A 27330-nucleotide genomic window follows, 5' to 3' on the forward strand; every position below is an offset into this window, starting at 1 on the left:
CAACTGGATGACCACGAACAGACCTTACTCTTTATTCTTCATGCAAGGAGAAGCCACTGAAAGGTTGGTTGTGAGCAGGGAAGGGACAGGACCAGATTTGCTTTCTTGAAAGATTAGGATCTCAGTGTAGAGAATGCATTGGAGAAGGGCCAAGAAGATGGGACCTCCAGTTAGGAGGCTGTGGACAGTGGTCTAGAGAGGTGACGGCATGGCAAGGGAGGGGGTGACATAGATGGGACTGGAGGTCGCAAGAAGGAGGTTAGGCGAGCGTTTCGAGGGAGAGGGAGATCTCAAGGATGACTCTGGATGACTCTGGGTTCCTGGATGGAGCCAGGAATAGAGGATAAACTAGATTTCCGCAATGATAGTCAATCTTCCTGTTTGGACTCCTTGTTCTAGATGCTGTGCTGGGCAATGGGGCTGCAGGTGAAGAGTGTAGCCCCTGCCTTTGGGGAGCTCACAGTCTGCTGGGGGAGCTGCCTGGCAGCTGGGGCACCCAGGAATGTGGAGAGAGATGGCACAGCCGTGCTGCAGATGTACACACAGGAGGAGCTTGTGAGAAGATGGGACCCAGGCCAAGCCTTCAAGGTCAGCCAGGGCTTCTGCAGGGAAGAGTGGTGGAAGAGGTGACCCAGGAGGCAGGAACAGCAGACACAGCACAGAGAGGCTGTAAACAGCATGAGAGGACAAGGCAGGGAGAAGGGTTCAGAGGACGGCTGCCTTCCTCCATGCCACATGAGGGTCAAAGGAGATAAACTGTCCTTGCCATTACTGTGGGGACGGATTTATTTGTGTAACACACCTGAGCACTCTAGACATGCCAGGAATTATGACTTCAGGTGCCTGACTAATGGGACCCTCTGATCCTCTGTCTTAGCACTCAGCACTTTTATCGTTATCCCCATTTTACAGGTGGGGAAGCTAAGGTCTCTGTGGTTGGGTAATTGCCCAAGCTCTCAGGCAATGAGCAGCACAGAAGCCAAGTTAACACAGCTGGTCTTTCTCGCTTTTGAGAGGTCAGTGCTGATAGGGCGCCCAGGATGGAAGGTAGAGGGCCTGTGTCCCGTGCAGTCTTCAGAGTATCTGCAGCTGGCCCAGAGAATCAGGTTCAGTTGGGCAAGTCAGCCATGCCCAAGGACAGCTGGCCTGTGGCTGAGAAGGGCTGACTCCAGCCCACATCTACTAGCCAAGTTCCATGCTCCCTTCCACTCAGCACTGTGATCGCAGCCCCAGCACACTGGAGGAGATGGGCATTTTACAGATGGGGAGACCAGTGGGAACTGTGGGGCCAAGTGGCGATAGTCAGTGTCAATGAGGTTTTCGTGGTACCCCTGAGGGCAGTTTTGTGCATAGGAAAACTTGTCAAGGCCATATTGGTTTTAAAAAAGAATGCTTAAGTGGGCTGGGGATATAGCTCAGTTGGTAGAGTGCTTGCCTTGCATGCACAAGGCCCTGGGTTCAAAGCACCACAACAAGAAGGAAAAAAAAAAGAGTAAGAAGGGGTACAGGATTAAAAAGAATGCTTAATTTATAAAAGTAAGAAAGTAAAAAATCCAGTGGGATGTAACAATGTCTGTTAGGAAGAACCTTATTTATAACTTAATTCAACTCCCCTAAATAATTCAAGTTAAATTATAAATACTTTAAAATAAATGGAGCATAAAAATATGTTGGGTATCAGGTTGTCACAAAAGTCCCACTATTGTTTTTATAGCTGTCTTATATTTTTCAACTTTAAATTACAAGTCTCATTTAATAGATCAATGGCTTGCCTAGACCTGTGCAGGAAACAGCCTGCCAATCTGTCACCAGCAGGGCCAGGGCAAAGCCAGAAGCTTTTCTCCCCCAAAGTGCCCTGAAAACATGTTGGTCCCGTCTCCCTTTCCTTCCATCTCATCAGATGCCATGACAGCAGCTGGTTGAAGGGTTTAATGCTATTTACTTTCTTCTCAAGTGCCATCCACCAGAATTTTTGATAGTACAAAGAAGTTGAATTTTGCTTTTCTCAACATGAAGAAAAGTTAAGAGTTTCTGCTATTTGGTCTTCTTACTTAAAAGATCCAACATTGCTTATTTTAAAATTGCCCAACAAAGGGACTCATTGCCAGGCAAACACTCTTACCCCTAGATTTTATTTCATGATAAAATATAGGAGGTAAATGTTCAGGTTTTCACGGTAAGTGGCAAAGGGTTTGTTTCGAGACAGAGCCTCACTATGTTGCCTATAATGGTCTGGAACTCCTGACCTCAAGCGATCCTCCCATTTTAACATCCCCAGTAGTTGGGACCCAAGCGTGTGCCACCATGCCCAGGCACCAAAAAGGTTTTAATTATTCATTTCAAATCCTGATTATATTAAAAACTTCTTTATAAAAAGAAAAAAGTACATAAGAAAAACTAAAATAAATTATCGTTTTAACTTAATTATTCCATTACATGATCACAAGATGAATCTGTTATTCTAATATGACAAATTATCTTAAACATTATGCATAGTTTCAAGCTAAATCAAAGCAGATTTTTCCTAAAGTTAATACAATAAAAAAGTTAATAGTTTGGGATTAACTTATCAGTTCTGATCTTTTTTAAAAAATATATATATATTTATTTCTTAGATGTAGATGGACACAACACAATGCCTTTATTTTTATGTGGTGCTGAGGATGGAACCCGGGTCCTGCCCGTGCTAGGCGAGCGCTCTACCGCTGAGTCACAATCCCAGCCCCTCAGTTCTAATCTTAATTCTAAACTATCCCATGATTAAAGACATTTAGCTACTAAGGGAAAGTATTTACTAATCAAATCAATACAAGGTTATTGATCCCTGCAATTTTGGGGTTAGTGAACAGCTGGCTGAGAGTGCTTATTAGACTGAGGTTTCGGGGGGTGTCATGGGAGGCAATGCCACAAACATCCAGAGAAACTCTTTCCTGCCCAAGGCTATGGCTGAGGGGCCAGCCTTGTTTATGATCTCCATGCCAACAGGGCACTCCCATGGCCTGCCAATGGGGTAGTTCTGTAGCCCAAGCCCCTGAGATCAGGCTTAACCCTGGTCACCATCTTTTGCCCCCTCTGAGCTTTATCACCCCATCAAGAAGACTGTGCCCAGGTCACCTAATGGCCTGAGAGGATACCTCTAATCGATTCCCTGCTTGATTCTGTTCTGAATTCAGTTTTTCATTTTCCTCTCTGGCTAGCTACCAATGACTAGAATGGTTTTAATATCATCTTTGGATCCTGCATACTCCTCAACGGGCTTGCCTGGCTCTGTCCTCATGGCCAGGACAACTGCACTTTGCATTGTGCTGAGCCAGGAGGCCTCCCTCAGCTCTCCCCGCTACTGTGATACTCAAAGACAGCAAGGGAACTGGACAGACAGACTGCCTGCCACAGTGGACCCCGATGACAGGGGTCAGCTCTTAGACAGCTTGAAATGCCAAATTCAGTGAAAATCTTCTAGATCATGACTTAGAAGAATAAAAACAGCCCAAACTTGTGTAATTTTACTTCTAAGCACATAAATAGAAAAAAATAATCATAAAACTGCGCAATCCTACCTTGCTACCAAGCACTCTGTGTGCAGACCTCTATCATCACAAACTTCGGAGGAATTTCACTATTCCCAACAAATAGATGACAAGGGAGGCCCAGAGAGATTAGTCCATAATGAGGTGAGGAAGCGTTACCAGGTGGAGGTGTCACTGGAGCAGCTGCAAGAAGCAGGTAAGACTATTCCTGAAAGCCTGGGAGGAACTGTGGAGATGCTGACGTGGTTCTAAGCTCACAAACCTTGTGGTGAAGAGTTGAAGACTAATAATTAGAGCTTCCTTGCACTGAGCACCTGCTCTGTGACAGACCCTGGAGCAGGAAAGACCACAGATCAATCCCAGGGCAGAAAGACCCAGACCTTAGTCCCTGGTGTCCCCTCACTGCCTCCATCACTTGCCCTCTCTGGACCTCAGTTTCTTCATTTAAAATCTAGAGTAATAAAATCCTTCCACGTGCTTCCTAGGGCTGTGTTCTGAAATGAGATATGAGAAGTGATTTGGAAGGCGTGATGTGCCTAGGGGTGCCAGGGTCTGTGTCGCCAGCTGAGCAGTACCTCTCTTGAGTGGTGGCTTTTAGCCTGGCCTTCGAGGAAGGGGTGAGAGCTGGCCAGGCCGGAGTGTGGCAGTGTTTGTCACATGCTCTCTGCAGGTGGGTGGGTCAAAGGATGGGGAGGTGGCTGCAGTGAGGACTCTTGACTACAGGAAATAAGTCCAAAAGCTTTGGAGCAAGAGAGAGCAAGGGTTCAAGGAGACTAGAGGAAATGCAAGTGGGGACAGAGGGAGGGATAGGCCCCCCTCACTGCCTGAATGGGGAGTCCCAGCCAGTTGCCTACCAAAAGTGGGGTGTGGTGGGAGTGTTGCAGGAAATAATGGGGTGTACTGTCTCTAGAAAACTGAAAAGCAATAATGGAACTAGTTAAAAGTCTATCTAGTTTTTATTATTATCATGTGCTTACCATTCTAAAAAATATTGGTAATAAGTACTTTTCCCTTTACGGGGGTAAGAAGGAAGACATTCTCACTACCCCCTTTCATGTTATGTGGTGACCCCTTGCCCTTCCCAGAAATCAGCTCTTAATGCTACAGGGAGAAAAGAAACTTGGAAGCCCTTGAAAACACGGACGGAGTGGTCCAGCCTGTAGGGTCACCTGAGTGGAAGGCTAAGATGGCCCCAGGATGGGACCAGCAAGCCTCGAGGGATAAGTAGGGGCCTGGGTGGAGTGTGGGCTGGACTGGCTACCGGGATGCCCACTGGACGACTCCAAGTCCAGCTGTAGTACTGCCGTTGTCACCCAGGCACTGTCCCCTGTGCCACGTGCAGGTTATAATCAATTGGCAAACACATTGAATGACTGGTTCCTGCCCTTCACCCACCCCACATTTTTTACTAACACAGAAATCAGATTCTCCTCCTGCCTCGCCAATAAGAACCACCCTGCCCAAGCTCCACTAGGCCAAGTTTTATCAGGCCATCTGTGCTCTGCCTTATCCCTGGCCCAAGTTCTGTCCTCACAGTGACCACCTTTTTCTCCTTTGCAGGAGCCCAGTCCAACCTGCCGGAGAGACACGTAAGAAAAAAGGTCCTGTAGCCACAGAGGCAGACAAGGATCAAGGTCCTGTGGTCCCAGGGCTTCTGAAAGGTCAAGGCCCTGTGGTCCAAGAGCCTCCAAAGGATCAAGGTCCCATGGTCCCAGGACCTCCAAAGGATCAAGGTCCTATAGTCCCAGGGCTGCTGAAAGGTCAAGGCCCTATGGTCCAAGAGCCTCTGAAGGATAAAGGTCCTGTGGTCCCAGAACCTCCAAAGGATCAAGGTCCTATAGTCCCAGGACTTCCAAAGGATAAAGGTCCTGCGGTACCAGGATCCCTGAAAGATCAAAGTCCTGTGGTCCCAGAACCAGCCAAGGACCAGGGTCCCTTGATCCCAGAGCCTATGAAGAAACAAAGTCCTATGGTTCCAGCTAAAGTTTTAGATCAAGGTTCCATGGTACCAGCATTTCTGAAGGATCAAAGTCCTGTGGTCCCAGCACCTGCTAAGGATCCAGGTCCCTTGGTCCCGGAGCATCAGAAGGATCAAAGTGCCATGGTCACAGCACCTATAAAGAGTGAAGGTCCTGTGGTCTCTGGGCCTGGAAAGAGTCAAAGTTTAGCATCCCCAGAGCCAGTCAAGGATCAAGATGTAGTGGTCACTGAGCATCTGAAGGGTCGTGATTCTGTGGTTATGTCACCTGTAAAGGATCAAGGCCCTGTGTTCCATGAGTTTATGAAGCACCAAGACCCTATTATCCCAGCACTAGCCAAGGATCAAGGTCTTATGGTCTCAGAGCCTCCAAAGAGTCAAGTCCCTATGGTCACTGAGCCTGTGAAGAAGCAAATTCCTATAACCCAGGTACCTCTGAAGGATCAAGATCCTCTGGTGCCAGCACCAGAAAAGGACCCAGGTCCTGCGGTTCCTGAGCCTCTGAAGACTCAAGACCCCAGGGGCCCTCAGCTGCCCACTATCTCACCTCCACCCCCTGTCATGATCCCAACTGTCCCTCATGCAGAATATATTGAAGGGTCCCCTTGATGCCCCTCCCCTTGATGTGCCATCAAAGGAGCTGGCAGTGGAAGGGCTCCTCCCCGGGGCGGGGAAGACACAGTTAATCTGCATGAAACGTGCTGTATAGTCTTGCTGGAATCTAATAAAACTGGTCCTTCTGGTTCAGTAGTGTCTCCTTCCAGCTCTGTGGGGGAGGGGGCACATGCATACACATGCCATGTTTGTTCAATACCGTGTACTCTCGAAAGCAGGCAAGCAGGCCCACCTGGGCCAGAGGAGTCTAAGAAATGCCCAGGGTTTTAGCTTTCGTGGCTTTTTGGCCAAAATGCCCAAAAAGAACAACTTAAAGGAGGGAGAGCTTATTTGGTACTCAGAGTTTCATAGATGAACCACTCCATTGCTCTGGGCCTGAGCACATCATCAGGGAAGGACCCAGCAGAGGAAAGCTGCTCAGCTCATGGAGGGGTCAGGAAGCAGAGATAAGAGGGGGAAGGGGCTGCAAGGAAGACGAACCAGTCTGGCCATGCCCCCAGTGACTCACCTCCTCTAGCCACACCCCACCTCCTATGGTTACCATCCAGTCAGTCCATTCAAACTAGGATGGACTGATTAGATTACAGCTTTTATAATCTAATCATTTCACTTCTGAATATTCCTGGATTAACTGCAGCTGCCAGGTACCTCATATCCAAACCATAACTTCTAGTTCCTGTGAGTTATCAGCATAAGATGGGAGTGGGCAGGTGATGCTAGGACATCAAGGACAAAATCCCTCATGAAAATGATCAAGACAAGCCAAGGTTCAGAGCCCATGGAAGCCTAGCAAGGGCTACCAAATCCCTAAAGGCTGAGCCCTGGATGGGCTAGAGTTGGAGCCTGCAGATGAAACAGGAGTAGGGACACAGCTCGGCCCAGAGTAATTCTGGGTGACAATTATTTGTCACAGGCTCCATTTTAAAGCTTACACAAGAGGTAAACTTCTTGAGAAAATTAGGCCTCTGATCATGAGTGTCAGGACACTACGGAGAGCAGGACCTGCTCTGATGATCTTCATTCAATATCCATGACGGCTCAGCCAGGGGCTTCTAAAAAAAAAAAAAAAAAGCCTTGAACCTGGTACAACAGCACATGTCTGTAGTCCCAGCTACTTAGGAGTTTGAGGTGAGACAATCACTTAGGCCCAGGGGCTCAAGGGCAGCCTGGGCAACAAATAAGACCCTGTCTGAAAAAAAAAAATTTTTAACTGGGTGTAATGGTTGAAGCTGGTAATCCCAGTGACTTGGAAGGCTAAGGGAAGAGTATCACAAACTTGAGGCCAGCCTTAGCAATTTAGCAAGGCCCTAAGCAACTTAACAAGTAGCAAGATCCTGTCTCAAAATAAAAAATAAAAAGGACTTGGATATGGCTCAGTGATTAAGCCCCACTGGTTTTAATCTTTCTTTCTCTCTCTCTCTCTCTCTCTCTCTCTCTCTCTCTCTCTCTCTCTCTCCTTAACAAAATAAAAATAAAAATGCCTGAAGTCCCCCATTTATTCATTCATGCACCAGACTTTTCCTCAGTACCTACTTTGTGCCAGGATTAGGGTCACTGTGGTGAAGAATCACAGTCTTATGAAAATAAAATGTGGTGTGGGACGAGGCCCCCCGACAAGTAAAGGAAGGCCTGGTCTTGAGAGAGTGAAAGGGGGATACCCACTGAGGCAGACAGGAAGGCTTCCTGTGGAAAGTGGCTGTGGAGTTGGGCCAGGGTGCTGGACCACCCAGGCAGGGAGCAGAAAGGGGCAACCTGGTGTGCCTGGTGGGCCAGGGAGAGGCTCCTCCAGAAGGCACTGAATGAAAGGATCTGGTTTGCATGAGGTCTTGACCAAGGAGTTGGCAGGTCTTTGGAGCAGAAAATTGGGACCTGTTAGGGGTGATCAGTCTTATGAATCCCAGGACATCAGGGAGACGGAGTGGGGTCAGCCCTGTGACCTGTGACAGTGGTGCTGGCGGGCTGAGGGAGAACCACAGCCAGGCCACAGGGAAGAAGACGGGGGAGCCTGAAGCTCAGCCTTGGTCAGAGATGGGTCCTGCCAGTATCCCACTGCTGTGGGCCTCAAAGTCCATGGTGACCTCCTTTTTAAATTCTAGAGCCCTCAAGGGTCTGGGGAGGGTGGGGAGCTCCACCCATTGTCCCTACCAAAGTTGGCTTTCAAAGAACATGCCTGACCCTTTTGAAGATCATTGTTAAAGGCCCTCCCTTAAAGGAGCTCAGCTCAGTTCCTAGATAAACACAGGAGGCTCTGATGACTACTGAACGAGCCTTCCCATCCTGCCCACCCCAGCCTGCCTCCTTACTCTCTGTTCCCACAGCACTGGGGCTTTCTGTTCCCAGAAGCACTTGTGGACACATGCATGCGGGTGCGCGCGCGCGCACACACACACACACACACACACACACACACACTCACACACACATTGTGATGTTTCTCCTGGCCCCCAGAGCTTGCTGCCATATGAGCTCTCCAAATCAGGAACCTGAAGATACGAAAAGGCCACACTGAGCTATAAGGAGGTGTTCTGTAGGGAAGCCTTTCTCCTCCTCTTTTCAGTTCTTTCTCTGACCCCACACCCGGTCCCATGACAAACAGGCCAGGAAAATGATGGCAACATCACCTCAGGCAAGCGTCTCTGCAGGCCACCCAGACACCTGGGCCCATGTCCAGGGTGCCATTGGTTACCAGAGCTCCACCGCTGAGGAGAAACAGGTGGGAAGCAGGTCTGGCAGTCAGTGTCCCTGGGTGTGACTGGGAGGGGGTGCTGGTCACTGAAGCAGCACTGGGGAAATCAGGGAGGAAGTGAGCCCCATACAAAAATCCTTCTAGAGACCTAAAGAGAAGCCCGAACTGTAGGGAGGAACCAGGGGCCTGAGAGGCCCAGCATGGGTTCCAGAGACTCAGAGGTGACAGGCATCAAGAGGTGGGACAGACTGCAGATGAGGAGCTATGGCTGGCGGGTAGATTTGGCAGCTTCCCTGGGAGCCAGTGCGGCTGCTTCAATATCTTCAATTGTAAAAAGTACTGACGTCAGAAGAGGACCCGAGGGAGAACACCTGCAAGTTGGGGGTGAAGCTGCAGGCTGCGACTGCTCCAGCTCCTGTCTGGGTTCAGCTCAGGTCTCCACTGCCCAGAGGGTAGGTGAGGATGCAGGTGAGGGCGCAGGTGAGGAGTTCAGGGCCTTGCGACCCGGACTGGGGCAGGGAAAGGCAGAAAAGGAAACAGCTCTGGCCTCCTGGGAGGCAGACCTCATTGGTGGCCTGGTTCCTCGCTGGCTAAAATGAAGAAAGATGAAGGACCCCTGGGCCATGCGCCCAGGCCTGTGGGGAGTCTCTGGAGGGAGGTTCCCGCTGCTGGCCAGAGTCAAGCCAACCCGCGGAGGCCAGGTAGACCGGTGGCCCGCACAATACCATGCGGAAGGTGTCCAGGCTCTCGGCAGCCCCGGGCGCACAGAGCCTCGCCCGTGCAGCTGGACTCCAGGTTCACGGCTAGTGCATCCGCAACAACGTCCCCTGGGCGCGAGTGTGCAGAAGAGGCCTTGGGAGGCTCCAGAGAGGCCCAGAGTCTGCCCATCACCCACTGCCCCAGGGCAGGCCCGAGCAGCCTGAAGGCCAGGCCCGGAGGCCCTCTCTCCTCGTTGGCGCCCCCGGTGGCCGATCCCGGGAAAGGCCGCGATGTCATTTCTTTCGTCATACAAGGATCCCCGTATCAGTAACTTCTCCCTCCACACCCAGGAGGCCTGAGAGCCCACGTGAGCCTGACCTGCTGTGTGGCCTTTTGCATCCTCTGAGGTGCTGGAAGAGCAGGGAGATTGTCCATGTGGATAGCTGGTAGGGACAGCCCCGAGATGGGATGGAGCAACACCTTCTGGAGTTGGTGTCGTCGAGTAGGGGGATCTCCTGAAGGAAGAGACTATTACAGCTGACCTAGACCTAGTTTCCCAAAAGAAACCTGGAATTCCTCTTTTGCACCAGTCTCCCACCCTCGGCTTCCAATCCATCGCTAAGGTCTGCCCACACTCAGCTAAAGTCATAGTCTGCACACTTCATGTCTATGAATCGGGGTACAGCACTCGGGGTGTAAGGAATGCCGAATTTTTTAATTTTGATAATTCACCGTTGGAGCCCCGTCCTGTCCTTGCCGGGCTTGTCAGGAAATCCAATTCTTAGTCTTAGGCTTTCACTATTGCGGGAGACCTTGGTCATTAGTGAAGATTCACAGAGGTTATCACTCCTGCTGCCCACAGCCCAAGCCAGGGCCAACCCAGCAGCCATGCTTCTGCTACACTAGCCTGAGAGCTCCCGGAGCCTGCCCAGTTTTCCCAGGCGCCCCTATAGCCATCCACATCCAAGACTGACCCTTGGCCATTTTGCAATCAGGACTGCTCTACTCCCCACAAGACAGCCACTGTCCCCTGTCGTCCACCCAAACACCTACTCTGTAATTCCTCTGGGCCTCAAGCCCTCTGCCTTCACATCCCCCATGAGTCTGGTCCTGGTTCCCGTGGGCCCTGGCCGCACCCTGTGCATCCCCACAGTAATGCCTGAGGGTTCGGATTTCCCCACAGTCTTTCCGGGATTTGTGTTACCTGTCTTTTTCATTATAGTAGTAATTATTTGGCCTATTCCAAAATCTTGATTTTTTTTCTTACACACCCAAAAAGTACCTAATAAACATTTGTTGAGAAAATTAATGGACATCCAGGAAACAGCTGGGTTTGGCAGAAGGATGAGGAGGGGGCTCCATGGGCTGCCACTGGAGGGGCAGAAGCAATGGCATGAGCAGAAGGAAAGGGGTGGATGGCAAGAAGCTGAGCGGGGCCTGCAGAGGGACAGGAGGTGGCAAGAAAGAAGGTGGGGGCAATTGCAGGAGTTGAGTGGTGGTGAATGCCTGCTCTGTCCCCATAAGCTCGCTGCCCCCTGCTTTGTCTCATGGTGGGGTCCCATCAGGCCCACCCCACCTGTGCCTCACTGTATGCCTAGCTCTCTGGCACCCCAGCTGCCGCACCTCTATTCCTGCTGCCCCTTCACCTGAAATACCTCTTTCCTTTTCTGTTCAGCTCTAGCTTCCCTGTTTCAGTAGTCTCCCCTGACACTGGCACAGCCTGAACCCAGGCACAGTGGCACGATGGAAAGAATCTGACTTTAAAGTTGAGATGTAGACTCAAGTCCTATCTGTTATATGAGCATCACTTCTTAATTCATAGCTAATACTTACTAGCCACATATTATTTGCTGAGTACCATGGGCTACCTTGTTGAACACTCACCACAACCTTGTGTTATGATTCCCATCTTACTACTGAGGGAACTGCAGCTCAAAGATATCAAGTAACTGTCCAAAGATCACACAGCTAGGGAGTGAGTGGTAGAACAGGAATGAGAGTCAAGTCTGTGAGGCTGCAACACCTCTGCTGCTAAGCATCCGAGCACACTTCCTTTGAGCATTTCTGGGCACCTCCTGTGCACTGGGCATTGTGCTAGATATGGTGATACAGGACACGGGCAGACAGGGCCTTCTCTGGAGGAGGTCACTGTTGGAGTCTCAGAGGAAGGCACCGCTGCGGAGACTGGGGTGGAGATGATTCGTAGAATCCCACTGGGGACTGCCACTATGAACTGCAGTGTGGAGCTCACCTATATCAGTAACTTCTCCCTCCACACCCAGAGGCCTGAGAGCCCACGTGAACCTGACCTGCTGTGTGGCCTCAGGCAGCCACTTCACCTCTCAGAGCCCAGCTTCCTCGCCTATAAACTGGCATAGGAACAGCTACTCCTTAGGGAAGCTCTGAGAATTAAATGAAATTGTACAAAGCAGTGCCAGGCCCCTAGTGGGAGCTCAGTGAGGGTTAATCCTGCTCCCTACACCCACATCTAGAACCCTCTGGATCCAGCAGCCCCTCCTTTCTGACTTTAACAAGCACTATAATGGGAACAACAGGGTGATCCTTCCAATGGCCTCCAGGGGGCAGGAGCGCTCCACACAGTGAGGGGCTGGCCCACCGTGGGGCGGGGGAGTGTTCAATGTGCAGCCCAACTTCCCATCTCTGCTGCCCCCACTCCTATTACCACCCCACCTTCCCTCCCCATTCACCTGTCACCTGCATCAGGCCTTCCCCACCCCCTCTGCAGAGTATTGGAGGGGCGACTTAGAAGCAGGAGGAGCAGCTTGGCTTCAGGGCCTCCTTGGGGGTGATATGGGGGGTCACACCCAGGCCTGGCTCATCTCACTTCCCTTCCCAGGGGAGCTGCTGCACTGAACTTCAGAGGCTGGAGCTGGGGTTCCCACTCCCTACTCAGGACTCAACCTAAGGATCAGAAAGACTTCCCAGCAGGAAACAGTAGGCATGGAGTCCCTGCTACTGAGATTGAGGGAAGAAGAGTTGAGTTAAAGGCCAACATAGTGAGGCCCATCTCAACGACTTCCCACCTTGCTGGGCTATTGCAGGAGTTGGTTAAGTCACTTCCAGTCATCAGCAGGTTACACACCTCCATTATTAGAGCTGGTCAGTTCCTCTCCTGCCCTTCCCCTTGAGGTATGGAGACAGGAGCAACTTCCCAAATGACTAGATCAAACTCCAGGTCACCCTCACTGGCCAAGGGGCCTCAGGTATCTCAGCTTTGATGTTACCTGTAAAATAGGGCTGATCCCTACCCAGCCCATCTGTAGGAGGCCTGGATAAAAGGACACACCAAATAGTCGCAAAACACAAAGTGGTACCGGCAGGTATTACTAAAATCATCACTCTGATCAGGAGGTACCTCCTCGCCCTTCACGGCAGCCCACCTGTTACCTCATTCTGGGAACCAGAAGCAGCCATGGCTTCCTCCTCTGGATTCCCCAATCCATGGTTCTCTTCTAGAACAGCCTTTTCATATACTCCACAAAAATGGTCTTAATGCCTTGTAAGTGTATGATGTCTCCTCTAGACCCAGGACAGGAACCTGGGTATGATGCGGAACAGACAGACATGATCCTGTTCTCAGGAGCTTCCGATGTCATGAAAGGCAGACCGGGAAAGTACACCATAAGTGGTCAATGTCATAACGCCAAGTTAGTAAAATGAGAAAATGTGGTATAGAAACAGAGGTAGGAGCCGGGCGTGGTGGCGCACACCTGTAGTCCCAGCATCTCAGGAGGCTGAGGCAGGAGGATCATGAGTTCAAAGCCAGCCTCAGCAGTTTAGCAAGGACCTAAGCAACTCAGAGACCCTGTTTCTAAATAAAATACAAAATAGGGCTAGGGGTGTGGCTCAGTGGTCAAGTGCCCAAGTTCAATTCCTGGTACCAAAAAAAAAAAAAAAAAAAAAAGAAAAAGAAACTGAGGTAGTTGAGGGGTTGATTACAGGTAAGGACTTTCTGAGCAAATGACCTCTGAGCTGACTGAATGCTGATGGGGGTGGGGGATGGGGGGGAGACCTATGAATATCTACAATAGGTAGTGCCTGCCTGTAATCCCAGCTATGGAGAGGCTAACACAGGAGGATCACAAGTTTGAGACCAGATTGGGCACTTTAGCAAGACTCTTTCTCAAAATAAATTAATATATTACTTAAGGGAGGTAGGGATGTAGCTCAGTAGTAGAGCACCTATGGGTTTAATCTCTACTACCAAACCAAAACCAAAACCTACAAGTGCCACTTATGGGGAGGTGGCTGCAAGAACAACTGAACAACCAGCGCAAAGGCCCTGAGGCAGGAGAACAAACATGGCACGTTTGGAATAGGAATGATCCAGGTGAGCAGCAACACATATTGAGTTCTGAGCATGCTCATCGCTGTCCCTAAGTCTCCCTTCTAAAAAAGCCCCTTGAAGGTGGAGAGGACACAATACAAGACAGACCTGAGAATGTGGTTTTGGTAAAAGTGCATGTGGTAATGCTGGGAGTCAGCAGGCCCTTATGCAGCTCTGCCCACACCTTGGGGGACTCTGCTGGATTGCCTGGCCAGGTAAGGGGTTCTTCCCCACAAAAATAGATGGATGTCCGGAGAGGAAGAAAATAGACAGATGTCCAGAGAGGAAGCGCTTTGCCCAAGGTCACACAGTCTATGGATAGCAAAGGTGGGCCCTGAATCCAGTCTCCTCTGCCTCCCTGGCCTCTGGTCTCCTGTTCTGTCCTCTCCCCTGAAGGTATGGTGTTGGGAGCCTTAAGGACCAAGAGGACAGTATCAGAGGAACTGTGCTGGGTTCCTCCTCCCCTGCTACAGAATCCACGTATGTGCTGGACCACCTGAGAGCAAGTGTCCCACCAACTCCCTCCTTCCACAGCCTGTCCCAGGCACTTTACCAACCAGGGCCTGAGCTCGGATTTGTGGGCTCTGTCAGATGCAGTCAGCTTACAATGAAAGGCAAACAGACTGAAGCCTGGGAGGCCGCAGCCCGACCTCCCCAAGGCTGCTGGGCCGAGCTTCCCCTGTGGGCTTGCAGTGGGCCTGCCTCATGCCACTGTCTGGGGCTATCTGCCAGCACTGCAGGGCCTGATATGGACTATTAGACAGAAGGACTTTGTCCCCTGGGAAGAATGACATGGCAATCTCCTGATCCAATCCTCTTCCATGCGCCAACAAAATTTAATTGGAAAAATTTTATTGAAAAAACAAATTGTACAAATAAGTTCTTATTTTGACAAAAAAAAAAAAAGGCTCACGTTCCCCCTTCCCCCCATCTTTGAAAAACTAAAAAAGGAAAAAAAAAAAAAGTTCATCCCAGGATGCCCAATACGATTCTCGACCAGGGTCTGCCTCCTCCTATGAGCGGTTTCCCCATCTCCCGTACCCAAGCCAGTCATTTTGGGGTTCCTGGTTCCAGGGACTGCAGCACCTAGCTGTGTAGCTGGAGGAAGTTGGGAGAGGCTGGGGGAAGGGGAGGGACTGAGGCCGTGGGAGTGTCAGCAGAGGCCTGGGCTGCACCCCCAGCTCCAGGTCCCACCTATAAGAAAGTATTGGCTGGATCCAGACTTGGAGGGTGGGACAGGATGGCTATCTCCCAGGTTGCACAATTTGTAGGGTCTCTGGGTTCAGCATCATGGCATCTGGGGACCCATGTCCGAGCGGAGTGGACTCTAGCTGGGAAGGTCCGCTCAGGTGCAAGGAACCCTGTTCTGGTTTTCCACCCCCATCCCATGGGATATCCAAGACTGGTACCTCCCCCCACAATAGCACCCATGTGTCTCAGGAACCTTCTGCTCCTTCCTGTCATCCCGTGCCCACCTGAGGGCCTACAATTCATCTCGCATCTTGTCACCCTTGGGCCGGACCAGGCGCCCAATGAACAGCAAGGAACCGCTCTGGGTGTCTCGCACCAGGAAGATGAAGGGGTGGTCTGCGTAGAACAGCTTGGGGCTGCGCAGCTCCTCACGCCCATAGATGTCCTGGTCAAAGGGGTTGCCCTCTGTGTCCCACTCGAAGGCGGTGGCATGGAACACGCTGGCCAGGTACAGGTCCTTCTTGCCCGACATGCGCGACAAATCTGCCTTGTTCTTGTCAATGGCCTCGGTCAGGCCGAGCCCCGCCAGGTGTTTCTGTGGGACCAGGTGCCAGGTGAGACCACAGCATTCAAGCCTCCGCCCACATCACCCTGACCACCCTGAGAAGACAGCCAAGCCCAGGCCACACAGTCTGGGTGCCAAGTCCATCGGGAGCTTCACTCACACGCTGCTTTCTCTGTTTTCCTCAAGCTCCAGAGGAGGAAACTGGGACTCAGAAATAACAATCAGACATCCCTGCGCTGCCCAGCAACCTCAGGCTGTGCCCCTTGAGATGGGCTCCAGGACAGACAGCAACCCTGGGAGCAGATCTGAGGGCAGGTCCCTCAGATCCACCAGATCCACCAAACCCACAAAACTCTGGGAAGGGGAGTGGACAGATCCTTCTTAAACTCTCTAGGAGATTTTAGCACACCCAAGTACTGACAAAGACGGATCAAAGGACAGCTAAGTCCACATCACTCTGGGGCTGACAGCCTGTCTCAAGTGATATGACACCTGGGGTCTGCTTCCAAACGACCTGATGCCGGGACGAATGGTGGCTTCAGATGAACCACTGTGGGGTATGAAGAGATGAGGGTCAAGCTGGGTGATGGGCATATGAGGGTTCCTTCCACTGATCTATCAAAATAAGGTGCTACGATGTTTCATGATAGAAAGTTTAAACACACACACAGGCATGCACGTGTGCATGTATGCACCTTCCGATGGCTTTGCACAGCACTTGGAGGCCAAATACCTATGTCCACACAGCAGCCTCCAGCCTCATCCCCTGGAATGCCCCACCCTATTCTCCACAGACAGCCTCCCTGAACAACTTGCCTCCAAGATGGCTGTCCTCTCTCGTTCTCCCCTCAGGGCTCTCCATCCCTGAGACAAGCAGTGCCCCTCAATTTCTCTGTCTCTAGCAATGATGGTCTGGCTCAGAGCTCTGGAAGGGGATAGCCCTAGACAAGGCTCTTTGTGGAGGTCAAGACTGACTCTTAGTGTAAGAGAGGTCAGTGAAGGACCATTGGCTGGCCAGGCACAGTGGCACAGGCCTGTAATCCCAGCTATTTCAGAAGCTGAGGCTGGAGCATCACAAGTTCAAGGCCAGTCTCAACAACTTAACTTAGCAAAACCCTGTCTCAAAAATTTAAAAAATAAAAATAAAAAGGATTAAGGATGTAGCTCAGCAGTAATGCACCCCTCGATTCTCTCCCCAGTACAAAAAAAAAGTCAAAAAGAAAAGGAGTATGACTGAGTAGACAGCTGCCTCAGGAGCCCAGGTTTCTGCAGAACAGTCTCTTCTCTCTGGCAGGGCCAAACAGTGACAAGGCCTGGGGTCCTGAGACTCAGGCAGTCCTGAGAGAGGTGTCTGAGCAGGCCTAGCTATTCATCCAAATGACTATGTACAAGTCACCCACCTTGAATTTGCCAACTCAGTCTACCCCCCTGGACTGTAAGTCCTGTCTCTGCTGAGCCCCAAAAGACACAGTAGAAAAAAGGAGAGACCATTGGCCAAGAGATGGGGAAGAACTGGGGCCGGGGCCAGGGCCAGGTGGGAGACAGTGCAGATTCTTTTTTGGAAACTGTGTCTACAGTACAGACCATTACAAGCCCTACTAGGCTCTGGTTTGGAGCCGAAGCCCCATTCCATCTCGAACTTTCTCTCCAAGCTCTCTCTGCAGTAAATCTGAAGAATTCTATGGGTCAAGAGCCTTCCTGGGAATCATTTCTGGCACCCAAGGCAAGAATGAGATGAGTTTTCTCTCTTGAGTAGGTCAATAGTCTTCTTCCTGACAAAAAGGCCATCCCATGTCTTCACCTTGAGTTCTAACTGCAGCTCCCCCACTTGCAAGCCAGTGGGACCTTGGGGAGTCACTGCTTCTCTCTGAGCCTCTGCCCACCACCCACATTGGTCACAAGGGGGAAATCCCTTTGAGCATGTGTGCAAGTCCCTGTCCATCCTAAGGGACCTGGATGTCAATCTTATGTGGTGGATGACACTCCAGCTTGAGCAACCTCTAACTGGATACTCCAGACTCCCAGAGGCAGCACAGTGACAGGGGCTCGCTTGAGTGTGCAATATCCCAACTACTGGCTAGGTAACTTTGAACAAGTTACTAAACTTTTCTGAGTCTCAGTTTCCTCATCTATCAGCTACAGTCCTCGCAAAGAAAGTTGTTTAGAGGACTGAGAGAGCTTAACATAAACAAGGTGCTTCAATAGCTGTCACACAGCAAGTGTCCATGGTATGATCAACTGCCCAAGGGCAGGTCCCACACATCCTCCCCTGCGTCCCCCCTATTGGAGCCCAGCCAGTACTGCCTAGACACCCAGGGGACACACTGGCCTAATCCCTTCCTCCTCTGCCAGGGCTTGCAGGACCAAGTTGGGCCAACCCTCACCTGTAGATCGTGAGTCACCTCTACCACACCCTTGGGCAGGGAGATGGCGACAGCCTTCTTCTGCATCTTCCCCATCCAGACCTTCAGCTGCTCCTTGGTCAGCAGCTTCTCAAGGCGCTCGAGTGGCTCCACGTGGTGGGGCATGATAATGATAAGGCTGGAAAGCTTGTGGGCCAGGGGCATCTCCAGGATTTGCAGCTTCTCCTTCTCATCATCATAGTAGTTGTAGAGGCCTGGGTGAAGAGCAGAGGACACTGGGTGTGCTGTGGAGTGGGGGACAGGACGCCGTCTAGACCCCCTGCTCCTCAAGGCACCTACCTGTCCGGTGCATCATTGTGACACCCACGGTATAGGAACGAGTCACCATGAAGCCACGGTTGTCCACCATCTTGTGGTGGAACTTCTCATCCCAGTGTGCTGTGGTGGGAACAGAGCACAGGGTCAGAGATCCAGGTCCCCCAGACACTATCACAGCCCACTGCACACCCTATACTTCTCCTTGCCAAGGGCAGGTGACCATTCTTGGGGGCCAGGCTTCAATGTGCCTCTCTCCTGAGTGCCCAGTCCACAGAGTGCATGTTCCCTGCTCTTGGGTGAGGAGTGCCCTCTAGGACATGCTGTCTGAGAATGCAGTTCCTCTAGTAGGTCCCCAAGTGACAGGGACCTCAATCCACCCTCACCTCAGCCTCCTCCATGTCCACTGCCTGTGTGGCACTTGTCAGGTGTTTGGGAAACCTGCTGAGCTGGGCTTGCTACCCAGCCCGATTACTGAAGGGGGACTGTGTCCTGGGCAGGAGCACCCTGGACCACCCTTATTCTTGTCAGCAAGTTCTGTCTCCATGACCAGAAAGACAATGGGAAATTGGTTAATGTGTGTTGGGCCACAACCAGACCTGCATTCTGATCCAGGCTCAGCAACTGACTGTGAGAGGTCTCGGCTCTCCCAGCTTGGCTCCATTTATAAAATAGGTTTCCTCATCCTTACAGCCAACCAATAAGAGTACCATCCAAGTAGGTACTCACACATATCCACTGACCCCAAATCTATCTTCAGTTCAATTCACATCAACTCCACCAGATCCTGACTCTCTACCTTCCAGCAGAGCCTCAGCTTCCTTGCCTGTGAAACGGGTGTAACACTGCCTGTCTCCAAGGGCTGCTTTAAGGAATGGGTGCCTTTCTCCAGTTCACATTTGAGGCACAATGGATTCTGAATTTTATGGATTCCAACACATACAAGCTAAGGCACATTGCTTTGATGAAAAATGATATGTAGGAGCACATATCACATATCTGGAGTCCCTCTGAGGGCTTGAATCCCTATCCCAGTCCTTTCAACAACTGGCTACCTCTCTGAATTTGGTTTGTAAAAGATCTCTGAATCTAGTGTATAAAACATTTCAAAAACCGTTATGCCTCCGCAGGTCGCTGTGTTCAATGAAGAGCAGCAAAGAGCCCCCACAAGGAACTCTAGGAGGAGCCCGCCACCCTCACGCCATGCCCTGCCGGCAACTCACGCTTGAAGAACATGGCATTGACCAGCAGGGCGCCATCGGTGCGCTCCACGTCCTTGGTGACCTCGGGCAGCTTGCCGTCGGTGGTCTGCGCGGCCCACTCGTTGATGGACTGCAGGGCGCTGCGCTTGTCGCGGAAGTTGATCTTGGAGTGCTCGCAGTTATAGTGCTGCTTGCTGCTGCGCACGAAGTCGTCGGCGAAGCTCACCGAGCTGGGCCCGTACAGGCGGCTGCCCAACTTCCAGGTCACGTTGCGCGCCGTGGAGTTGCTGAGCGAGCGCAGCAGCTCACCCAGGCCCGTGTGCACCTCCTCATCCCGCAGCTGCTCGGCGCTCAGCACCGCCTTGGCCTGCGAGGCTGTGGCCGCCTTGCCGCCCAGAGACACCAGGCCCAGGGAGGAGGCCACCACCACGGGCGATAGCAGGATATTCTCCACAGCCTGGTCCTTGGCCATGGCCTGGTACAGGCTGAAGGCCAGGCCAGCGCTGCGCTCAGCCAGAGTGGCCGCCTTGGGGCTCAGCTTCTCTGAGGTGCCGGGGGCTGCTGCGGGTTTCTTCACCTCGGCCGCCAGGGCCATGGCCAGGAGGCAGAGGGTACCAAGTAACGGGAGGGAGCGCATGGCTGGAAGGTGGGTCGTGTGCACCGCCGGGGACCTGTGAGGGCTGCGAAGAAGAATGTGGCCCTGAAGCCCGGTGTCTTCCTCCCCAGCTTCTCCCCACCACCAAATTTCCTGAAGATGGGTACAAGTGAACCCAGAATTGTGGAATCCCAGATTCCACTCAGGGCTGCCCATTCTCCCAGGGGTCAATGTAAAGCAGGGTTCATAGTAAATCACCACCAGACCACCCGATTGGTTTCCTGCATTGGGCATCCAAAACTTACACATATTTATGTGTTTACTGTAAATTTATTTCTGCCCCTAAGTAGCTTGTGGCTTCCAACCTGTCTGGTCCCCCACTGTATCCTCAAGGCTTAGCACATGACAGGCCTCAGCCATTCCTGAATGGAGGTAAAACAGGGCAACTTGCCAGATCCAAGGTCTCTATCAGTCTCTATAGAGCTCAGCTGTGATCTCACATGACCCTGAGGGCCCTTTTCCAGTAAGAACAAGGAACAGCAGGACTGAAAATCTCCGGGAAGCCCAGGTGCCTGGGCAAAGAATGTCCTGTGGGACAGACCTTTGGGCCTGCCTCACCCCCATGCCTCTCCTTCCACTCTGGGATGTTAATGAGCCACTGCTAGGTTTACTCATTAAATGAGGGAGTCCAGGTGTTCCATTCTGCTACCCCTGGGATTTCCTTGAATGTGTATGTGCATGTGGGTCCACCCAACCTGTCTCCCTTTTCCACACTGCAAGGGCCTAGGTAGACTTAGCCTGCCCATCTGCCCACAGCCCCTGGACCAGACGGGAAATCCCAGGACTAAAGCTCTTGGGAGCAATTCCTTGGAAACTAGGAGGGGAAAGGGGTTTCCGGAGAATAAGGGCAGGATCCTGGGGAAGGGAGTGAGTCATAGCTCAAGGGAGTAGTGACCCCTCCCCCCACCATCAGAGGCTGGCTAGATGTGTGTTCATCCTCCTAGGAAGCTGAAACCACCACATCAGATTCTCCCGTCTGTCTAACAGCCACTGCCACACAGGCCATCTGCTCCATGGCCTCAAGTTTATCCTCAGGCCCCTTTCCTGACCCCAGCAGTAGCAGGAACCCCAGGACAAACACCACTCCCCTTTCTGAGACTTTCAATCAGAACAGTCTGTATTCATGAGAGATTTCCTCACACACACCCTTCAGGTCCTTCCCCAGCACAGAAGAGACAACAGGGCAAGAGGAAAAGTCAGAAAGAACCCTGGCAGAGGTGAGTTCCACTACTTTGGCAGTCAAGATTCATGGTTCTCCTAAAGGAAGATAGAAAATTTGAAATCCTAGTGGAAGACCCTCAGGGACTTTGGCCAGTGGGGAGAGCACTGGATTTCTGGGTAGCTTCCACTGTTGGCATCCTATCAACCCAGCCAGGTCTCCCACCTCCCTAAGACCTTGAAGTTTCAATTCAAAGGAGAAGCAAAGGGCCTCAGGAGAGGGAATGACAGAGGAGCAGAGTGCCACTGAGCTCCACAGACACCTGGGGCATGGTACAAGGGAGTTTGGGACCTCACCCTCAAGCACTGAAATGACAGAGGTCCTCAGGCCCAGATGAGGCTCCAGGCCTCCTCCCTCCCAGCCTTGGCTCCTTCCCCACCAGGCCTAAGGCCTCAAAGGCAGAGGTAGCATATAATTTATTGCATAAACAAGGACACTTAAGAGAGTAAAATGGAACATTTCTAATTATTATGCCAGGACAACAGGCACATGATCACCCTACTCAAAGGCCACCTCTAATCCAGGCAGCTGATGCTGAGTTCAGAGGTCAGATAGGGCTGCACAGACCACCAGCATCCCCTTCCTTAGTGGCTGGTGGAAGAGTGCAGGCTGCCACGTGGCAGCCACCAACTTGACAGCCCCCACCCCCAGCCAACCAAAACCTCAAAGGGCTGGGAGGGGCTTCTCAAGAAAGCTCCAAATGACTAGTTTGGGATTTCTCAGGCAGCCACACAGCTCCTGCTCCTGGTGACGTGGCAGGCAAGAGGCTGAATTATCTCTGTAGGCCAGCAGAGGGGGCTTCCAGCCTGGGAGACAGGAGGCCTGGGTTCAGGTCCTAGGAGTGCTATGGATTTGCCAGGAGACCCCAAGAGCCTCCCTGGCTTCCTTTCACATCTGCACTTTTCAAGGGAAAATGCAAGGCTGGGGAGAAGGGCCGCCCCGTTAAACCCTGCAGCAAGAATGGAGGAAGGCAAGTTCCTGCAAGCAAGCCAGCCTCCCACAGCCCAGCCCATCTTGCCACCAAGAAATGCCAGCCCTTAGGCCACTGTTAGACAATCTACAGTTGCACAAACAAAATCCCAAGATCGCATAGCCCACAGCTGGCTGGACTGAGCTGGGGCTGGGAGGGGAGAGGAGAGGCTGGGGGTCAGAGGGTCTCAAGTATTTGAGAGGAGTCTAAAGTACCTTGAAACTGCCTCAGAGGGAGGTCAATGCCTGCCTTTTTCATTCTGAAAGAAAACAGAAGAGTAAAGACAATGGGACCCCACAAAGGGGAGGTTGGGAGTAGGGGCCAGGCCCAGCCCCCAAAGGGCACCCGTCCCAGATTTCCTGGGACCTCAGAGGTGAATCACGTCACTGTACAGTGGGAGAAACTGAGGCACATCTGGCAGGGACTATCCCAGGTCCCACAAAGACAAATAGCGGTCAGACTTCCTAGCACAGGGCTCTATCTATTCAGAAACACTCACAGAACCCTCCTGAAGGCCACAGGTGGTGTCCCAGTTGCACAGCCAGAACAACAAAAAGTCTGCTAGGAATCCTGGTGACCAGAGACAAAGGCCAGGGCAGGAAGGGGGGATGGGTACACAAAGGATCAGAGGACAAGAGGGTGTGGCCCCAGTCCAAGCTTCCAGGCAATCAAAGCCCCCAGTTTTCTCCAGGCCTCCATCCGGGCCCTGCAGCCCTGCAGCCCTGCAGCTCAGAGGGACCAGTAGCAGGAAACCAGGGAAGAGGAGGGGCCAGGACTTCAGGCCCGGCTGGAAGTGCTTTCATTCTTCCCCTCTCTAGATGCCTCAGGAATGTCCCTAGCTGGGGGTAGGGAAACCCAGCCTTTGAAGAAGCCCTAACCCTGCAGTTCCTTCAGGAACCAGGTGGGTAGACAGAGTAAGGGTGGATGACGCCCACATCTCCAGTGGGTCTCTGGGCCCCAGTCCCTGCTCCCACCCTACATAAGACCCTGCAGACTCCCACTCCCTTTTTGAGGGGGAGGGGGGCTGGCTGCTTGTCTCTCCCTCAGCTGCCATGCTCTACACATACCACTCATCAGAAATGGAGCCCCTTTTGGTGATTTCTCCTGAAGCATGGAACCCCAAAAGCCAGGACCTCACACCCCAGGAAAAGCCGAGACCGGTTCACCTCCTCTCCTAGGCTCAGATGACCCTCATCAAGCCTGGGAGTGACCCATCAGTCACTGCAGGACCCTGGTCCTCCAACTGCCAAGCTGACCAGCCGCATCCCTGTAGGAAAGGCCCCAGCTCCTCCTTCCTGTTTGCGGAGGGTGCGGTTCAGCACCCCAACTCCCAGCCCCACTGTCTGTCTCTGCCACTACCGGCTCCCTTAACTTCTAGGGGCGCTGCACTTTTCCCAACCCCCGAGAGTGCACTGATCCCCGTCCCAGCCCTGCTCCCTGCGCCCTGCCCCCTGCCCTGCCGGTCTGTATGGCTTCGTCGCCTCCAGGCTGCGATTCCCCCTCACGATGCTCCAGCTGCCCCCAAGTACCTGGGACTTCATTTTAGGGGCTCTGGTTTGGACCCAACGCCTCCTAAAGGCCACCCGTCCCCTCTCCCGAAGCACCCCAAAATTGTTGAGCGCTCCCCCGGCTGCCCCTACCCCTCACCTGGGTCGGGCCGGCTCTGGGACCGGGAGTCTCACCTCCGGGCTGCTTTGGGTTGACTGTACTCTCAGCCTGCTGCCTCAGGCCCCGGATCTATATATGGCTGTCCCCACCCCCTCCAGCCCCCGTCCCGAGAAACTTCTGGAAAGTTGGAAAAGGCTTCCGCAGGGCGCCCCAGCTCCACCAAAAAAAAAAAAAAAAAAAAAAAAAAAAGCCAAAGACCTCCCCCTAACCGCCTGCCTCCCGCCCTCTGTCTGCAGGCTGAGGCGCTGTCCAGGCCCCTGGGTCCTACTGTCCCCCTTCTCTAGCTGGGCTGTGGGGCATCAGTGAGTCCCCCCACGGTGACTAGTCCTTCAGAGCACACCAGTGTCCTTTGATGCCGTGGAGACTTGGGGACCCTGGTGGTCTTGGAGATGGGGGAGGGGGATTCGGGCCACTGAGCTGGAGGAGGCTTCAAGATCCAGCTTCCCCCGACTGGAGCCCCTGCTCCAGGCTCTCCAGGCAAGCCAACCCGCTCCTGATCTCACATTCTCTCTGGCACCCCTTTCTTTGCTCTGCTCGGAGTACATCCATTGCCCCTCTCCACTCTCACTGTTTTCAAGGTGAAACTTAATTGGGTCCCCCAATCCCTGCTTCTCCTCAGTCAGGGCCCCTGTTCTTTGCACCAGGGAAGGTAGTCAGACTTCAGGAGTCAGTGCCCTTCAGTTCTGGGTTGACCCTAAAATCTTCATCCTCAGCTGATCTTTATGTCAGTGGCCATTCTGAGACAGTGAGGGCTTGAACCAGACCAGGTACCTGCCCCTCACCCTGGAAAGTCCAGGTCTTGGAGTGATCAAGGCAGAGACTGCTGGGGAACATCAGGTGGTCCTGCTGGGCATGGAGAGGTACACAGAAGGAAAACCCTGGCTGTCCACTAAGGACTGTACCACGTGATTTTCTGTATTATCTCTGCTACCACCCCTTCCCTGAAATTCTAGGGGTGCTGCACTTTTTTCCAGCTCTGACTCCCCATCCTTGTGCAACTCTCTGTGCTACCCCTCAGGTTTGCTCCATCACCATCTAACTAGCCCCAGTTCTCCATTCCACAGTCCTTGACTGAAATATGGTGCTAAACGGAGCATTCAAGTACTCAGGAAGCTGAAACAGGAGGAAGGCAAGTTCAAGACCAGTCTGGCCAACTTAAGGAGACTCTGTCTCAAATTTTAAGAAAAAAACAAAAAGGGTTGGGGTTGTAGCTCAGTGGTAAGACACTTGCCTGGAGACCCTGGGTTCTATCCCCAGTAATGAAAAGAAAAAATTGTGCTAAGTCATTTCTTCTTCTTCTTTCCCTTCTTTCCCTTTTTCTATCTCCAGTTCATTGTCCCTGCACCCCTCCCTGTCTCAATGCCTTCCCACAGGCTCCAGGTCTCACTATCAACCCTTCTCACCCCACCCTCCCACAACTGATAGTACCTTGAGCTCTGAGTTAACCTAGGGTATTCATTGTTCTGGCACTGGACAAAGTCCCTGACCTCGGGGATGTCCATTGTGAGGGGTATGTGCATGTTAGTAGAGAACTCAGTAAGACAAATTGTTTAATAGACCCCGCCCCAACCCTCTTCACTAGTGAAATGATAGATAACTAATGGGGGCACAGTATGGAGAGGAAGGGACAGAGAGTGTAGAGACTGTCTTCACTCACTACTAGTCACTCATTCATTCAGTCAGCAAAATGTTTGAGCACCTTCTTTCTTCCAGGTCCTTGTCAGATCCTGGAAAGCAAATGAATTCCAGTACCCAGTAGATGCATCCTCTGGGTCCCTGGCCTCAGTCATTTGCAAGGGGAGACTAGCTTCTCAGTCTGGATCAAGGTTAGGCTGCTGCTCTTCAGTCTTCTGACTCCAGGGACTACGGGAAATCTTAGATCTCCAAAACTTCAGACTCTGAATTAGGGTCAAGGGATCACCAATTACTTGAATCCTAAAGTGACCACCATACAACATGATCTTACACTTGAAGCCACATAGAATCTTTGAGCCCAGCTAAAGGTTCAAAGGATCTTAAAATAAAAGTATTAAAAACTCTGAGCGGCAAAGTGTGTCAAATGGCATAGACTCATGTCAACAAGTACCAGGCAGAAGTCTTCTCTGCTATATCCTAAAATGTCAGGTACCTGGTACCTCTCTCTACAGAGAACCCTGTGGCCTTCAGAACAGCCCAGTATTCTTTTGGAGGACAGGTCTGATCCTTTTGACTCACAAAAGCTTTCATCCTTGGGGTGGTGTCCATCTCTTTGGGGTAGCTATCCTAATTCTTGTGTGTGTTCTGCTTCAACTGTGTCTGCCTATAAGGAGAAATCCTTCTATATAAGGACACTGCCTGGATCTCCCAGCAGACCCCCTCCTCCACCCTCACCCTCACCTCGGCCCCAGGTGAGCTCATGACTTCGTCAGTGAGCTAAGGACTGAGACAAGGACAGAGAGGGCTCATCAAAGCTAGTGGAGGTTTGCCTTGGTCTCTAGCAGATTCCAATGTCAAAGTCTCATCAAGAGTTCCTTTCTATCAGGCATGGTGACACATACCTCTATAATCCCAGCAACTCAGGAGGTTGAGGCAGGAGGATTGTTTGAGGCTAGTTTGGGCAACTTAGCAAGATCCTGTCTCAAAATTTAAAAAGATTAGGGATGTAGCTCAGTAGTAGAGCACCCCTGGGTTCAATTCCCAGTACTGCCAAAAAAAAAAAAAAAAAAGACTTCTCTTCCTCTGTACACTTCCATATCTCAGCTTTCTTAGGCCCTTAGACCGCACCAACATTGGAGGGGAAAGCTGAGAGTACTATGACTGTTCCATTTTGTAGAGGGGTAAACTGAGGCTCATACTGTTAAATAAACCCAGATGTCTAAAAGGTGAAGAATAGGGGGGACTGAGGCTCTTCATTTATAGACAGGGAAGCTGAAGTGGGGGCCAGTGGGGGATCTGTATCTGAAGTCCCTCTGCCAGCCTCACCAGATCCATACTGAAGCGCAGACCAGGCCAGAAGCCTCCTCCATGGCTTATCATGCTACATGATCTCAATGTTATCATCCTGGATTGTCAGTGAATGAATGTCCCTGGAGATTTTGGAAGAGCAGGGCCTCACCCTTGTCATCTTGAATCCTTAGGTCCCAGCTCAGGGCATGGCACAAAAGAAGCACTTGGGGCCTGGGGCTATAGCTCAGTGACAGAGCGCTTGCCTAGCATGCATGAGGCACTGGGTTCTATCCTCAGCACCACATAAAAATAAACAAATAAAATAAAGGCATTCTGTCCATCTACAACTACAAAAAATAAATAAATAAAATAAAAAAAGAAGAAGAAGAAGCACTTGGTAAACA

General features: G+C 51.7%; 3 protein-coding genes across 9 annotated transcripts in view; 1 reads left to right on the plus strand and 2 right to left on the minus strand.

The window, feature by feature from the left end:
- Nucleotides 1-6236, plus strand: part of MAP6 (microtubule associated protein 6) — a 74728-nt gene extending 68492 nt beyond the window's left edge. Inside the window, exon 4 of the mRNA XM_081278875.1 lies at nucleotides 5088-6236. Coding sequence (XP_081135001.1) covers nucleotides 5088-6114 — 1027 coding nt within the window. The 3' untranslated portion in view covers nucleotides 6115-6236. The remainder of the gene's footprint in view (nucleotides 1-5087) is intronic.
- RPS3 (ribosomal protein S3) overlaps nucleotides 1-27330 on the minus strand; it is a 171817-nt gene that overhangs the window by 3929 nt on the left and 140558 nt on the right. The gene's annotated exons all lie outside the window — the stretch shown is intronic.
- Nucleotides 14690-24154, minus strand: SERPINH1 (serpin family H member 1). 7 transcript variants are annotated; one of them, XM_081282124.1, is made up of 7 exons: nucleotides 23981-24154; nucleotides 22549-22592; nucleotides 21291-21401; nucleotides 19511-20169; nucleotides 18312-18410; nucleotides 17994-18226; nucleotides 14690-15639 (listed from the first exon to the last, which is right to left on the minus strand). In XM_081282124.1, the coding sequence occupies exons 4-7, from the start codon at nucleotides 20124-20126 to the stop codon at nucleotides 15337-15339; spliced, it is 1251 nt and encodes a 416-aa protein (XP_081138250.1). In that variant the 5' UTR covers nucleotides 20127-20169; nucleotides 21291-21401; nucleotides 22549-22592; nucleotides 23981-24154; the 3' UTR covers nucleotides 14690-15336. The 7 variants fall into 7 exon arrangements, with proteins under 7 accessions (XP_081138250.1, XP_081138248.1, XP_081138251.1 ...); XM_081282122.1 differs by lacking the exon at nucleotides 21291-21401 and adding an exon at nucleotides 22026-22169; XM_081282125.1 differs by lacking the exon at nucleotides 21291-21401 and adding an exon at nucleotides 22026-22169 and having other exon boundaries at nucleotides 24016-24034.

Source organism: Spermophilus citellus, assembly GCF_964194105.1.
Source record: "Spermophilus citellus genome assembly, chromosome: 2".
Lineage (NCBI taxonomy): Eukaryota > Metazoa > Chordata > Mammalia > Rodentia > Sciuridae > Spermophilus > Spermophilus citellus.

Coding starts and splice junctions, on each gene's coding strand:
- SERPINH1 (XM_081282126.1), bottom strand. CDS start 20,126: ATGCGCTCCCTCCCGTTACTTGGTACCCTCTGCCTCCTGGCCATGGCC. Junction 18,411..19,510: donor CAATGCCATGTTCTTCAAGC/GTGAGTTGCCGG, acceptor TTCCCACCACAG/CACACTGGGATGAGAAGTTC. Junction 18,227..18,311: donor CACAATGATGCACCGGACAG/GTAGGTGCCTTG, acceptor CTCTTCACCCAG/GCCTCTACAACTACTATGAT.